Below are 16,755 nucleotides of genomic sequence, written 5' to 3' on the forward strand. Positions count from 1 at the left end.
GGTAACTTGTTACTTTGAGGTTACACATACTGAGCCTGAAGCCAGCATTAGTCAACTGTGATCAGTGTGAACTCTTAGTATAGATGAGAAACAAAGATAGTACACTGGGCTTTAAGTGTCTCAAGATTGTATCTTCAATAACCTATGCATTACACACAGGTGGATAAGCCTCCTGTTCCTCCCTGCATACATTTCCATCAAGTTGACAGTATATGTTTTACCATAAAAGAAGAAATGTGTGAACTGTTTTCTCTTTCTGGATTAATATATCCAAATAACCCATTTCATTCCAAACACAATTACCATGTGGTCTTTCTAATTGTGTAAAACCATGGAAATACTTGAGAACATCAGTTGTCTGTGTGTATTGCTATTGAATGTTCTTGTATCCAGCTTTTCCTGACTTATGTTTTTCCTCACTTTGTACACAGGCTGGTTTAGCAGGAGCTCCAGCCCGGGCTGTTTCAGCTGTAAAGAATATGAATCTGCCAGAGATCCCAAGAAATATTAATATTGGTGACATCAGTATAAAAGTGCCAAACCTGCCCACTTTTAAATAACATGGCTACTCCAGGTAAAACCAAGGCAAAATGTCATAGACGTTTACCACATACTTGTTTACTAAATAAATGATGTGTCTGACTTTTAGTATTTGAGTAAAACTCAAGGTACTGTACAAACATTATTGGAAAAATCAATGTGTGGGGTTGAACATTGCTTTTGTCTTGTTTGTGAAATTAAAGGAGATGGGTAGTTCCTCTGTGATTTCTGAGCTACATTCCTATGCCCTTGTAAGGCATATCACTGTGTTTTGGCTGCTGCAGTATTTTGGGAAAGTATGACCTATAATGCTGAGTTTTTTGTATATTCACTAAAGTCTATAAGTAGTGCATTCTATTACCACTTCTGTTGTTTGTCATGATTATTTAAGTGCGAATATTGCATGAAAACATCAACCTCATTTAAATAAAATCATAGCAAACTGGTCTTCTAAATATGTGTTTGTCTAAAATCTACTCTTTGCAATAAATCACTTCTACTTCCTATTCATTAAGCCAGTTCACTATACATAAATGCTGTTATAGCAAACGTTAATGCTGTATTTCAGTCTTTGAGGGAATTACAGTAGAGTACTGTATTGAGTGCATTGGCTCTTTACATTTCTCACAAAATCTGTTATTAATCTGAAGGAAATACTGCCTTTACTGAAGGTTTTCTGACTTCTGTTTACATAGAAATGTTGAGAATATACTTACACAATCTGATAGATTTCACCTCATGGTCTGACTTTATTCTCAGAGAAGAGGGGACCCAAATGGATGCCTGCAGTTGCTTGTGTGTGTTGTGGGAAGTACAGAATGGGTTGAGATCATTGGGCAGCTCAGAACTGAAAATGTAAATGTGTCAAGTAATGTAATAAAGAAAAAGACTCTAGAAGAATGTTAAAAAAGTTACTTTAAAGGGCCTCTGTGCCTGATGAAGTTCATAGTTCTTAACATCAAGAATTAAATGTAAGAGTTATTTACCATTGTCATGACCTTGGAAAATCTTAAGTACTATCACTTTTGTGTAAGTTGCTCAGCTCTTAAACTCTTCTGTGAATTGAAAAGGTAAATAAAGGTAGTGATTGATTTTTATAGTCATGCTCTTAAGCTCTGTGTGATGTACAAAAATGCTCAAATGAATAATAAAAATATCATTGGGATATTTAAGAGTTCCTGTAAAGTTTCTTCTCCAAAACACATATGCAATTGTAAGCTTATATGAAAATGCAATAATATTGCATTAAGTACAAGGTATTTCAGGACTGGTCTGATAGGCCCTGTGTTACTTTAGAATCACCTCACTTACCTGCTGGTCGTGCTCTTTTTAATGCACTCCTGGGTACCATTGGCCTTCTTGGCCACAAGGGTGCACTGCTGGCTCATGGTCTTCCCGTTGTCCATCAGGATACCTACATCCTCCTCTGCAGAGCACCTAATCTGTACTGATGTGTGGAGTTATTCTATGTAGGATTTTACACGTGCTTTTGTTAAACCTCATCAGATTCCGTTCCGCCCAGCCCTCCAGCCTGTCCAGGTTTTGCTGAATGGTATCACAGCCTCCTGGCATGTCATCCCTCCCTGCTTTGTGCCATTAGCAAACTTGCTGAGGGTGCACTCTATTTCTTCATCCAGGTCACCGGTGAAGATATTAAAAGCCAGTTCCTTTGGGGAACACTGCCAGCTCTAGGACTCCAGCTGAACTCTGCCTATGAGGATGCAGTGGGAGGCATTGTCCAAAACCAGTGTCAAGCTGAAGTCAGTGTACCCTATATCCACTGTTCTTCTGTCGTTTACCCAGCCAGCAGCAGCCTTCATTTTGCTATTAATATTTCTTGTTTCTTGTTCTTGATTTCCCTCACCAGAGGTAGTTCTAAGTGGGCCTCAGCCTTTCTTGCTGCATTTATGTGTGCCCTGACAGTGTTCCTATATTCCTCTGCAGTGGACAGACCCTCCTTCCATATTCCATAAACTTTCTGCTTCCAGATGAGTTTTTCCATTTGCTCATCCCGTGTGGTGTCCTGTCACCTTTGCCTGATTTCTTACTCTTAGGTATACACTGATCTTGAGCATGGAAGAAGGCTTGATATTTAACCAGCTCTCTTGGGTTCCCCTTACCCTCCAATATTCACATGGGATTTAAGAGGTCAAAATTGACTTTCCTGAAACCCAGGGTCACAGTCCTATTTATTGCCCTGTTTCTTCCATGCCAAGTTCATTTTCAGACTGGTTCACATTCTTAAACAAGTAATGCTTTACAGTGAAGTCTTTCCAGGCTTTATTTTAATCAAGCATTTTTAAAAATTCTTACGGAAAATATCTCTGAGAACATGAGAAAAAAACATCTTTGAGGGTGATGGAGCACTGGAACGGGTTGCCCAGGGAGGTCATGGAGTCTCTTTGGAGATATTTGAGACCTGCCTGGATACTTTGTTTTGCAACCTACTCTGGGGAACACGTGTTAGTGTGGGATTGGACAAGGTAGTCTACAGAAATCCCTTCTGTGCCCCATGATTCTGTGTTCATAGTTATTTACAGAATCACAGAGTTGTAGGGGTTGGAAGGTACCTCTGGAGATCATTGAGTCCAACCCCCTGCTAAGGCATTCCCTACAGCAGGTTGCACAAGTAGGTGTCCAAATGGGTCTAGAATGTTTCCAAAGAAGGAGACTCCACAACCTCTCCGTGCAACCTGGCCCAGTGCTCTGTCACCCTCAAAGTAAAGAAGTTCTTCATGTTCCATTGACCCTTGTAGCTTTGTATTGTTGGTACTACTTTTAAATAGCCCTCCTTGATATGTTGAGCACAGAAGTAGTTTTAAAGAGACTGTCACATATACAAATGAATACTTAAGCATTTTTGTGCCTTTCCCTTTCCTTAACTTTCTGTTAAGGCCCTTGTAGAGCAGAGATACTACTTTCTTCTTTCTTGCAAGAGGGATCCTTCTAAACAAATGGAGAAAGGACAGAGAGGGTACAAGTGCCATTAAGGGATTGAGCATTCTCAGTATACTTGCAGTAGTGCAACAGATTTTAGCCATGAGGTAGGCACACTGAATACTGCTGAAAATCTTTTGGCTATTTTTAAAGAGAAGCATCTTCCATTGGAATTAGCTCAGAAATCTGTTTGCACTAGTGACATCATAGGCTGTACAGATTCTGTATCAGTGTACTGATGATACTCTTCTCACTGAAATCACAGTTCTGATTATATTTTGTTAAGAGGGAAGATTTTACAACGTTAAAAGTGCACAACAAATTCTTCATCTGAAGTGGATGTTACTGCTCTGCTATATTCTGCTTGCCAGGACTGGGTGGAGGAGAGGTTCACTTGTTACAAGGGTGAAATGGCTTCAAGCCAGAAACTTGGGCTGGCGTTGCTTTTCTGTGAACATATTTCATCATCTCTTTCTAATAACACATTCCAAAATATGCTAAAATTAATCCTCAGTTTTTGTTACGCTCATTTTGACAACTGAACTGGACCTTGTTCTAACAGTTAGCTAATTAAAAAAGATCCTGAATTTTAGCATATGCAGGGCATAGAATACTGAAGGAAAAATGTTGGAAATAGAACTGTTGTCCGTTTATAGTTGTTAAGAAACAGTTTAATTCTTGAGTAAAAATACATTCCTTAACTTCTGTACAGGGCTTTTATAATCTTACTTGAGAGTAAGGCAAGTACCCAAGTACTATCAAAACCAACAAATAGCAAATAATTTCATTAAAATACTACATTTTTTTTTACTTATTTTTATGATTATCGTAGCAAAGTTGTAAATCCCTCCTGATGTTTTCATTTAATGAAATGATCTGTGCTGCACCTGAATACCTGAGTATACATGAGTAATTTTCAGCACTTATTGTTTCCCCTGCCTGCTCATACAGCTAAGTTAAAGGTACCATTCCCTTCCATGGGTGGACATACCCATGGCAGGCACACCGCTATCAGAGCTTGGCTCCCAGTTTTCTTGTCTGCCTAAAGTTTGGACTTGTTGAGGTATAGGAGTGTTTGACCATGTGGCTCAGCTGGGGAGGAGCCTGAGGTACAGACAGCCATGCTCTGCTCCAATTGAGCATGCCTGGGCTGAGTGTTGGTGTCATTTGGGTCCATGACCCCTGGAAGCAGGGTGACAAGTACGCTTGTGCCACATCCCATTGCTTGCCTGTCCAGTTTCTTGCCCAGAGGCTCGGCAGCAAGCACACAAGCAAGCTTCTAGTGTCTCTTTTTGGGCTGGCTCTGCTGCTTGGCTTGCCAGCAGGACTGGACAAAGGATGGAGAGAGTTCCCCTCTGAGTTCTGTCTGAGCAGAACTATGAATATATCACCAGAGCTGGAACTAAAAGCCGACCTGTAATGATGAGCTGCCTAGATAGACTAGTATATGATGGCCCACAGCGTGAGAGGTGGATGTTGGTGGTATAACAGTAGAAGTTCAAACTTCCCAAAATATTCCATTCTGTTTTGTTGCTGTATGACAGATGGCAGCAGGAGGGGCAGTCTGACAAACTGGCAGCTGACATAGAAATACAGATGAAGCAAGCATGTGGAGTTAAATTCCTCCATGCATAGAAACTGACACCCATTGACATTCATCACTTGCTGAATGTTTATGGTGGCCAAACAGTGGATGTCAGCACAGTGTGGGGTTGGGTGCTGCATTTCAGCGGTGACGACAGCAATACTGGGTCACCTCCACTGGTGCAGATTGTGACGAGCATGGCATGCAGGCTTTCAATATCAGTGGCAAAAATGCATAGCTAATGGTGGTGACTATGTTGAAAAAGAGTGTCTTATTTCCAGGGGAATGGATAGGAAGCATTACTTTCGGAGTGACCTATGTACTAAGCCTGTTGACAAAGGCTAACGTGACTCTGTATTGTAGGATTAGTTGTCTGGCCCCATGTGGTGTGGTGTTCGAGTTCTCCTGAAAGATCTGAAATGCAGCTCTCCAGCATGAAATGCTATTTTTGAGATAGTCTTCAGGAACAAGCCCATCAGGCAGGAATAGCCAGAGCATTTCCCAGGTTAGATTCACCCAAAAAATCAGTAGATGGTTAGTGCTCAACCTTTTATTCCTGGCATTGGTGCAGCAAGTTCCAGAAGTGTGCAAGTATTACCCCATTATGTGAGTCCTACTGTCCCTGAGAATTTTAGTTCTTAGGAATCTGTTATAGCACATGTAAATAGCTTACTGCTACCCTATTATCTTTTTGTTTGTTAGGTTACAATTTATTAAAGTATTCATCTCTAAGATAATAATGAGGATGCAGGATGCAGATTGATGGAAAAGGTGGTAGGGGAGTAACTGAAAGCAGCTGGTGGGGGTAAATGTTTCAGGTGCAGGGTAGTAACAGGTTTGTTTCATAGCCTCCCCAGTCCTCTCCTAGTGGGACAACCTGCCAAGTAATGGGCAAGCAGGAAGAGAGGAGGTTCGTACTACTTCCACGTGTTATTTCAGTGCCAAGAGTCTGAGCTTCCCAATCTTTGTTAGAAAATTTCTCTGCTCTCCACCAAAAGTAGGAAAATTTATCCAAAGTTGATGTTTGCTTGATATCTAGATTTTTGAGCTTCGAGATATTAATCAGATAGAAATCTGATCAGAAAGAAATGAAAATCAAAAACAGAAAAGCAACCCAATGTTCTTGGTTGAAAACAAAAGTAAAAAAATTTTTTTTTTCATACTTAAATGCATTTAGCAATTCAGCTGTTATGTTTTCTTCTCCAAGTTTGACTGTAGTTACATGTAGTGCCTAGACACAGCTCCATGTGTACTGTGGTGGCTGTGAGACTTGTTCTTAGAGAGACATGCTCAGATGCTGAGACTGTTTCAAATTCCTTTCTTCGTTTTTTCCACTAGAGATTTTAGCAAATAAATAAATAAAATTAAAAGTAGCAATTATCTGTCATTGAATAAAAGATAGAAAGGAGTTGGTATCCAGGTTCAATTGCAGATGAGAAGTTTTTAAAATATTGAGACAGTAATTAAATGTCAAATGAACCAAAAGAGTTAGAGAAGGTGTCTACAAGCATTAGGAGGATTGAGCTGTTGATGGGCAAGCTTGTGTCTAAAACACAGTAAAACCAAATATGCAGTCAGCAGGATATGTTGGGAAGATTGCACCATTCGAAGTGCCAACAGGCAATAATAATAGAGGAGAATGTCTATAACTGAGTTTTCAAAGTGAAAAGACACATCTCCTCCCAGGCGGATTCTGTGGTTTGTTACTCCATTAGCTGGAGATTCACCAATTAGACCCAAACATAGAAGAAGAACTAAGGTAACTGCAGCCTAAAATAAGCAGCCTTATATTCCTTATATTGTATATTCCTTACAGATCAGTCATTCAATTGCCCTTCCTTTTCAGCTTGGAGCTGGACTGCATGCATCCCCACAGCACCAGCACAAGGGCTGAGGCTGTGCTACTGCAGAGCTGGCAACTGTAGAAGACAAAAGCAGAGCTGTCCCTGAACAGCAGTGTGAAGGCTGAGTGTGGCTTGTTCCAAGTCAGGGGAGCAGAAAAGGAAAGAAAGACAGTCTATCGCTGGGAGTTGTGCTGCCAGCAGTTTTCCACTTAGTGTTTTCACTACATTTAAACACTGTCCCAAAGGTTTAAGAGTTTCACTGTCTAATGACTAAACCTTAAGGCTTGTTCAGCACACACAGTTTCGGCATGAAGCCAGTCCAAATGTATTACAATGTGATTCTACTTTCTCTCCACGTTAATTATTACACCATTTCTTTCCTTTGCATTAACAAAGTGGCTCTCCCTTACCCTCTGTAGAGTTTTGGGATTCCAGTATAAAATTCCTTCAGCATTTGAGTAGAGATCTTACTCTTTTCTGTAAAGATTTAGTGGATGAGAGTTTCAGGGAGGCAGTTCAAGGGAAGTTTCTTGGTGCTCTAATAGGCAGCAAGGTTTCTCAGCTTTAGACTTTTAGGCAAGTCCATTAAACGGGGCTTTTGACATGGTCCCCCACCACTTCCTTATCTCTAAATTGGAGATGTGGATTTGAAGAATGGTCTATTCAGTGGATAAATTATTGGTTGGAAGGTTACAGCCAGAGCGTTGTGGCCAAAGGCTTCGTGTCCGGGTGGAGGCCTGTAATGAGCTGTGTCCCCCAGGGGTCCACCTTGGGTCCAGTACTCTTTAACATCTTTGTCAGTGACACAGATGATGGGATTGAGCACACCCTCAGCGAGTTTGCTGATGACCCCAAGCTGAGCAGTGTGATTGATACAGCAGAAAAACGGGCTGCCATCCAGAGGGACCTTGATAAACTTGAAAGGTGGGTCCTCATGAACCTGATGAGATTCAGCAAAGCTAAGTACAAGCTTTTGCACTTGGGCTGAGGTAATCCCAGATATGTATACTAGCTGGGAGAAGAACTCCTTGAGAATAACTCTGCTAGGAAGGACTAAGGGGTTCTGCAGTCTTCCAGTACTTGAAGGGAGCTTATAAGCAGGAGGTAAAACAACTATTTACATCATCTAGTTGTGACAGGAAGAGAGGAAATAGTTTTAAACTAGAAGAGTGGGATTTAAATTAGATGTTGGGGGGAAAAGGGAAAAATTTTACTCAGTGTGATGAGGCACAGGAGCAGATTGGCCAGAGAAGCTGTGAATGTCCCAGCTCTGGAGACGTTCGAAGCCAGGTTGGATGGGGTGCTGGGCAGCCTGATCTAGTGACTGGCAATTCTGCTCATGTCGGGAGGGTTGGATCTAGATGATCTTTAATGTCCCTTCTAACCTAAGCCATTCTATGATTCTGTGATTCTTACTCAGAGCTGAGTCTTCAAATCATCACATTTGGCTTGCTCATTTAGCTTCTTCCTGCTTTGTAGCATCTCTCTGCTTTGCCATGGAACAAAACAAGAATGTTCTGAGCAAAGCGTGAGAGCCAGTTGCAATTAGATTTAGGACAGTATGGTTAGGTTGCAGTTAGACTTGAAGATCTTGAAGTTCTTTTCCAACTGCTGTGGAAGCAATTCTATGATTCTGTGATTCAATGGCAGGCAAAAAATCAAGGTGCTGGTTTGTGGCTCATCTGCACAGGGTGAAGTTAACTGCAGGGCTGCAAGAAGCACAAATTGGAAAGGGCTGAGACAGCTAAAGGGCTGTGTGACTAAACATTATAGATCCTATCAAGCCACCGGGGACAACTGCAGGCAAAATTTTCAGACTGCATTGGATTATCTTCTCCAGGTGGACAGACTTCCACCATAGATGAAATTTTAATACAGAAAACATGTTTGTTTTGTGTAGAGTAGTTGCTCCAGAGTAAAATGATTTTTATTCATGCTAAAGAATTTGCATGACTTACAGAAGTGCATTTGCCAAAATATTCAGGTCCAAATGAAGGTTACAAAACTTTTTGGTCTGGAACTGAATGCATTGAAGCATTGTTGTTTTTATTAGTGTATTGCTTTAATGCAACCTTGCAGTTAAGTGGTGGTGCATGTTGTATTTAAAGGATGTGCCCTTCTGATTATGGACCTGTCTAGACTAGCAGAGAGAAGAATGTGAATCAGGGAATGGACTGTGGGTTGTTGCTGATGCCTATGGCGGTACATGGGATCTTCTTGGAGTCTGTTAACTTGTGAGAACTCTTAGGTGCTGTGCAGGAGTGAGGTCAGTAGGCACATGAAAGTACAATGATTTTTGTGTTACAGTTTCCCTCAGCTTTTTTTTCTAGTGATGAGAAGGTATTTTGGCAAGCTGTACACAGCCCTGCTTGGTGGCAGTTTTGCCAAGATGGCTGTTACAGATGGTTGACCATTACACAGCAAATGATGAATGATGACAACTTTGAGAATTAAACTTCACTTAGACTGGTGTTCTGTGGCTTGAAAACAAAAGTCTAGAAAATAGCAAATATCCACACACAGCTTCCAATTCCAATGATTTCTGTTTTCTTTCCTGTACTTTCTTAATGAACAGAATCTAACAAGAGCTCCAAAAGTTATAGTTCAGTCCTTAAAACACAGTTCTAATCTGAAAACTTACACACCCTAAATCAAGAAGTGCTAACAGTAATAGCCTGTGAAGGATTGATTTGTAAAGCTGTAATCACAATTTTGGAGTTGTTATTTCGGTGCATTCACTTTCCAATCCCCCTTTTTTATGAGGACAGTCCTGAAAAGCAGACTTTTAAAAGCACTCGTAGTGTTCAAGTGTTCTGTGTAGGTGTGAATAAGAAACTTTTGACTCTGCTGGCTTATCTGCATACTTTTTAAGCTTTACCATACACAGCACTGACACCACTGGCACAGCCAGCGAGGGGCTGCCATTCCCCTCAGTGGGCAGCTTGACTTCTTGCATAGAGCTTCCATGGCTGCAGTATCATTGTCCCTGTATGAAGGATACAGGGGATTCTGACTGCAGCAGCGCTGGGTGAGATGATCACAAATGCTGCTTAGAGATTGACCAGGGGGACAAGCAGACTGCTGTTTTTCTGGAGCTTTCAGACAGTGTGGTAGTCCTGCTCAGTGCTGGCTCTGGTAGACCATTCTGCACTCTTTAGAAATAAAGAAGCTGACAGGCTTCAAGAACACAGAAGTATGATGTTAATTTACAGCCTGCTGTGACTCACTGATATAATTAGAAGCACATTGTGTTTATTTGTACTCCTAAAACCAATGAGCTTAACTACCTCCTCCTTTAGGAACAGGGTGGTACACCCTGTGTTTTAGTGGATCACAAACAGAGGCTAGCATTTTCACACTCATCATTTGGTTATATAAAAAAGGCATATTTCCCTACCACACAGTAATTCCCAAATGCAGTGACTTATAAATCAATGCAGAACAGCTTGTTCATCTTGAGAGCTGAGGTATCAATTCAAACTCAAACAAAAAAAAGAAAAGAAAAAATAAAGAAAACCAAACAAACAAACCAAGATTGGAAAATGATAATCAGTTGCAACTACAACTCCTAATGAGTGAATCAGAATTTATATGTATTTTGCTGAGACTGTTTACTGCATGCAACTTTTGCTTAAAACCAAGGAATCTCCCAAAGAAGGAGCCCTTGTAGGGGTTCTGATGCCCTGCAGTCACACTGCTATCCTATGTCAGACTGAGGAGGGGCTTCAGTTGTGTTTCTCAAGTCTCAGAAATGCTGTGTAGGGTGCTGCTGTCATGAGCAATGTTGTCTTCTCTATACAGTATGTTGAAATAGCTGGCAAAATGTGAGCGTGACACGTGAGACCATGGGAGTGGATGGTTCTGTGGGCTGCAGATGAACAGTCAAAGTTTAGTTATTTGTTCTGGCTGATGTTTTGGTAGCTCTAGCAAGAGTCAGCCAGACAGGACCAGCTTACAGTCTCCATATCCTTTGATAATGACATTCAGCTGGTATAAGAGGGAGCCAGCAGCCAAATTCCCTCCCTATCAGAGTAGAGTCCTATATGGTTGATGTTACTGTTTGCTCTGAGTTTCTTGTTCTCTGCTTCTTTGTAGGCATACTTGAAGGATCTTGGTTTTCTCCCTCTATGGAGCAGGAACAGTTTTCAAAATTAGTTTCCAGTTTTTATGGTTGAGATTGATTATATTGAATGTCAGTATGTTCCCTACTTTATAATGGTGTGATTTTGAAATGCAATATATTACATGTTTTCTTTAGAGTAATATGACCACAACACCATAAAAACATTTTGTTCCTCCAAATCCAAGCAAACAAAACATGTTCTGTATTTACTTGATGGTTTCAACCACAAGAAATTTGACCTTCGTTGAATTTGCATAGTTTTTCTGCAGCTGAAATGTCCAACACATTAATCTATCCTGTATTGTAACTACTGTAACATATTATTGTTTCGGTACATAGCATCTCAAACAAATCCAGACAAATTATTTTTACTTGATGTGACGTAAACATCTCATACTTCTGAAAGATGAATATTCTCAGTTTCAGGAGGCAGTTAATATCACACAGGTGGAAAAGTGCCTGTGTCTATGGATGCCATTATTTTTTTAGAGAAGAACTTATGTCTTTACATCATTCTTTTTATCCCTCTGACTTTATTTAGTATTTGTTGCTTGTAGGGAGAGGTTGCAAGCGAGACTCTTTATTGACTTTACTGACCATCTACACATTTGTTTTTGTTTGCCTTCGGTGGCAGGAAATCTGGAGATGAAAGCACTGACCGTGGAGAATGTGGGTTCCAAAAAATAAGGCTTGTTTTTAAAAAATACAGACTTTCAACATTGCAAACCATTTGGAGGTCTGTGCAGAATCAGCAGGAGCCATTAGAGAGTGTAGCTGTATGTTGGAAAGGAGAACAACAAAGCTGTAAGCTTTGTAAAAATGCAACTTTTATTAAAAATATTGGAAGCAGGGTAAGGGATTTAGCTCCATGATCAAATGTGTCAATTTTGCTCCGTGCATTTCTGTACTCTTTTGTATTTTTCTGGGATCTCTGTAGTTCTGAAAGTTTCTTACCTGTTACCATTTGCATAAACTCCAGAGACTGCAGAGATTAGCAAAGACTGTGGCAAAGAGTGCTCCAAAGCTGTCCACCTCTCCGACGTTACCTGAAGAGCTTCTTGTTATAACAAGCTCAGCACCATTGTGAAACCACAAGCCATATCAAAATACAAATTGTAATGTTCTTAAGTGATTCAAAATGTGACTGTGAGTGCAAAGACAAGAATGTCATGTTTAAAAGGCAGTGTTTAAAAGGCATTTGAACACACAACAACTGTTGCCATAAGCCTCAGTTCATAAGGTTGCTCTGTGCTTCTCATTCTGATGTCGTATTTTCTGCTTTAGGTAGCAGCTTCTGACTCCAAACAGTGAAATTCTTAGAGAACTAGCCTCAGTCAAAGCTTTCCCTCCACCAAGGAAAAGTCCCTGCCTGGAAGAGAGGCAAGTTCACTCGTTCACTCTGCTGCAGATAAATGTGCAGAGACTGGAGGCTTTGCCTTAACACAAAGACTTGCAGATCTTCTACCTGCTTACCAGGGTTGGCTTCTGGAGCTTATGAACATAAAACATACTGAAGAAGATTTAAATCAAGAAAAAAGAATGGTTGGAGTATATTCCCACTGCCTGAATTTCAATGCCCAGCTTTTACTCCAGTAGATTTTGAGAGCTAAGTATAGGATGAAGGCATCTTCATCCAGGTCACTGATGAAGATGTTGAACAAGATCAGACCCAGCACTGACTCCTGGGGTACACCACTAATACAGGCCTCAATCGGACTCTGTGCCACTGATCTCAACTCTGAGCTCTGCCAGTCAGCCAGTTCTCAACCCACCTCACCATCCACTCATCTGCTTGTACTTAGCTTCATTGCAAGGATGCTGTGGTATCTACCTTGCTGAAGTCAATGTACCTAACATCCACGGCTCTCTCCCCATCCACCTGGTCACTGGTGACATCATAGAAGGCTACCATGTTGGTCAAGCATAATTTCCTCTTGGTGAATCCATGGTGACTACTCCCAGTAACCTTCTTCTCTTCAATTGCTTGGAGGTGGCATGACTGCATTATTTTGCTGTTTATTTAATTATGCTTGTTTATTTTAGACAAGAGCTGCTTCTTATTTTCAGATTTCCTGTTAAGTTCAGGTAAATTAATGACTACAACTGTTTGTTGTTGTTTGTTTTTCTTTACTTTTTTTTTTTTTTTTTGAGGGTGGAGATGCAATGAAATGTTGCAACATGAACATTTTTCCAGTTGAAGCCTTATTTGGAATAGGTAAATGCATTTGCTTGCTCCTTTCCACACAGCTAGATGCATGGGTTGCATCCTTATTTTAGAACATTCACCCATTCTTATCCAGATAGTGTTAGTCAACCATTATTTTTAAACAGCATTATCCCAGAACACCTGCATCTAATGCATAACTAGAAAAAGAAATGATATTTTCAAACAGAATTCCTAAACATTTATTCAATTCAGAAGATGCTGTGAAAGTACTTTTATTCCATATACTTGCTGAAACATGGTGAGTAGTGCAGAAGGGTAGAGAATTTATTCCTTATGTAACAGAACTAACAAAGCCCAATTTCCTCAAAATTTGCATGCTCTTTCACCCAATACCTCTCCCCACAGTAAGCCAGTTTCCTTCCTAGTCTCTCATGAGATCTGCATCTCAGTAACTTGAGATCTTCCTCTGCTGGCGTATTTCCAGTTCAGCACTTGCCTCTATGTTCCTGCCTTTTTTCCCCTGTGTTTCTGAGATGAATCTCAAAGTAGATCTAGGACTGAGCTGACGAGTAGTGCCACGTGCCCAGGAGTCAGCTGGTAGCCATGGGCTGAATGGCCTGCCACCTGATGCTGAAGAGAACGCCTGTTTCTCTAGCTTTGCTCTAAGTAAGTCAGTCAGTTGTGGGGTTTTTGTAAATACTTCTTGTCAGAATTTAAAAACTCAGGTATCAGATATCTTTGAGATACCTGGTTTTGTCACACAAGCTGATATGGATTAACAAGGCTGGAAGTGAAGTGACTGGAAAACTTTATTCTTGGATGGTAGTAAGAATATCTGCCGTGTGCCATTGGTAGGCATAGCATAAGCTTTTTGAATGTGTGTAATGATTGTGTTATAAAAGATCAGATAAATAAATAAAAAAGAGTGAACTACTGGTTGGATAATAGGTTTGAAGTTTGATGTGAAAGCCTAGAGGCTGTCTCCTGTGCCTCTGAGCTGGAGGTTTCATTTCCAGATTAGTAAATGGGTTCATTGTCTACTCGTAGTTCCTTGGTCTTGTCTAATTTATAAAGACCAGAGTTCATGTCCACGTATTTTTTCCTTGAAAGAGTTGTCCTCTTCAATAGAGAATCAAGGGATATCTCTAACTTTATAAGTAAGTTATTGATTTGGTAGGATAACTGTGTTTAAGCTGTTGAAGGTTTTACTTACTTCCCACCGATCAGCCATGCCAACTGTAGTGTACTAAATAAGCACTGATGTATGCAGCCATTCAAGAAAGTCTAATGAATGGAGATCATAAGAGCTATGATGCCATAACTGCACTGCATATGCTCTTGTCAAAAGCTCCTTGCTTACTGAGTGCTTTAGCCCTCATGCAAACAAATCAGATTCTTCTTGTACTGATTCATTTCCTTATGCCATTTTTGCTGTCACTGGAATCATTACATGAGAGGATGGTTTTTTTGAAGTGCTTTCTACTTTCCCAACTTTTGAAAATATTTTCTTTCTACTATTCTGTGTTAGCATTTAAAATTTGACTCCTTTGTATTACATAATGTACACCACTGCAAATGGTGCAACTTGATTACTCCCAAGAGATCTTCTGGTGTTGATCACACAGGGAGAGCTTTGTTCGTGTAGCCGCAGCAATTACACTGAAGAGAGACTGTTATACTGATTTGAGACTATGTGCCTAAAAAACACAATTTTCTGCCCATTTTCCTTTTGGACCGGATATTTTCTTTTTGGCAAAGGGTCTGATCACCCATGTACATTGTGCCATTTGTGCAGCCTTTAGTAGTTGTTATCGCTGCTCATTACTTCCTTCACTGATGTGCCCAGGGAGAGGTGGCTGGTTGCTCTGTCAAAGGCATGAAGTTGCCCGGATGCTTCTCTGCTGAGGGTTTGTGCAGTTTCAGTGTTTCTCCTGCCTCCCTCTTCTTTCAGCAGATTCAGACCTGGCAGCCTGTTAAAAAGAGCAAGAATAAGGCAGGCATGCTTCAAGAAACCATGGGAATGAAAAGAGGCTCAGGAGAGGAGATGTGGAGAGAGGTGATGTGTAGAAATTGTGAAAGGGTAATTCTAGTACCTTGAGCTGATTCTCAGCTTTTATATGGGATTTCAACCACGCCAGAAGACCCCGTATGATAGCTCTGCTTTTCCGTGACCTCAGACCATTGAGAAGAGTCACTGGCCTGTGAAATACAGCGAGCTATAGGATGTGCTGTATGGCTTAGTTATATTTTGTGGGTTTTGGTTCTTTCGGTTACCAAATGACAATAACAAGAATTTACAAGAATGTAAATCTTAGCCTAAGCTTTCTCACCAAGACCTCTCTTCCCATGATTTCCTGTCTGCAAGAATCTCTTTCTGCCTCCTATCAGAGCCTTATTCTCATCTGTCAAACCCAAATCAATGAACTGTAGGTTCACTGAATCCTAAGGGACCTTTTCTCTTTCCTGGGTTTACAGATGAGTGAATCTAATGATTATGTCAGCTATTTTGATGGAGCAATTTTAGGATTTATTTTTTTTTGAATCCTCACATCTCTCCCATGGCCTGTGCTTTAAGCAAGAATGAGCTTATGGATAGAGAGCCAACTGCTGAGCCACATTCCAGTGCTCCCATGGTGGTACATGCTGTGTAACTTTTATGATAATTTGAAAGTACTTCTGGCTTAAAGTTATCTGAGACTAGGGCAATACTCTCAGTGCTAAAATAGGAAAATGCTGAAAAGAGTGCATCTGGGACCAGGTGTCTGCAAGTTCATGGTGAAGTCAGAGTTGTGGCTCTCCACTGATGTGCTTTTTGTAACCATTTTCCATTCTCTTTTAAACCTATTTTGGGATAAACTCTTTTATCTTCTAATGACTTGAAGTGAGAAATAAACACACATCCAGGATACCAGTTCTCTTCAGTAGAAAAAAACTCTCCAGAATGTTCTTTAATCTCATTGTCTTTGCACTGGAAATCTACTGACTATGTAAAACTCTTTAGCATAAAATATTCATTGCAGGCTCAGCAACAGCAAATAATAATTTAAAAACTGATCATAGCTTATGTTGAGTTTCTACAGTGCTTCCCAGACTAAGACCTGTTTTATAGGAAGCACCTAACTGAGCTTGAAAACTTCTTCTAAGGCAGTGAAAAATGAGTGAGAATACCTAAAGCATAAGTATGGAGATGTGAAGTGACCTGTTGGGATGCTGCTGCAGAAAGGAAACTGAAGAGGCAGAAATATCAGACTTCTAGGCACTGCCCAGTACTTGTCCATGGGACAATACTCCTCAGCCTATAGGTGGAGGACTGTGTTTTTTCTTGTCATTTTCTGGACTCAGGAGAAATAGCAGTATTAATTGGTTCCTCTCTCATCTTCTCCTCCAAGAATGCATTCTTTATTTTATTGCTGTTATAACCAGAAAGTATTTTCAAGGAATTTGGGGCTCGTGTTATTTGCCAGTATACTCATAGACTGTGACAGTGGATCAGTGCAGTAAGTGATGAACATCTGCATGGGGGCAGGAATAAAAAATCGTGACTGAAGGAGGACAGGAA

At 40.5% G+C, this 16,755-nt stretch overlaps 1 protein-coding gene across 5 annotated transcripts in view; it reads left to right on the forward strand.

Moving 5' to 3' along the window:
• The window catches only part of AP3S1 (adaptor related protein complex 3 subunit sigma 1), a 51,229-nt gene that overhangs the window by 29,195 nt on the left and 5,279 nt on the right, over positions 1–16,755 (forward strand). Inside the window, exons 6-8 of one of the 5 annotated variants that reach the window (XR_008210651.1) lie at positions 432–574; positions 11,002–11,060; positions 12,318–13,137. Coding sequence is in view for 3 of the 5 variants with exons in the window: in XM_052701368.1 (XP_052557328.1) it covers positions 432–560 (129 nt within the window). In the remaining 2 variants the exon portion in view is untranslated. Of the gene's footprint in view, positions 1–431; positions 1,708–11,001; positions 11,061–12,313; positions 13,138–16,755 lie in introns of those variants that run through there. The other 4 variants (XM_052701368.1, XM_052701371.1, XM_052701369.1 and 1 more) reach the window with 4 other exon arrangements.

This window comes from Tympanuchus pallidicinctus, unplaced genomic scaffold, assembly GCF_026119805.1.
Source record: "Tympanuchus pallidicinctus isolate F22 unplaced genomic scaffold, pur_lepc_1.0 scaffold4, whole genome shotgun sequence".
In the NCBI taxonomy this organism is placed as follows: domain Eukaryota; kingdom Metazoa; phylum Chordata; class Aves; order Galliformes; family Phasianidae; genus Tympanuchus; species Tympanuchus pallidicinctus.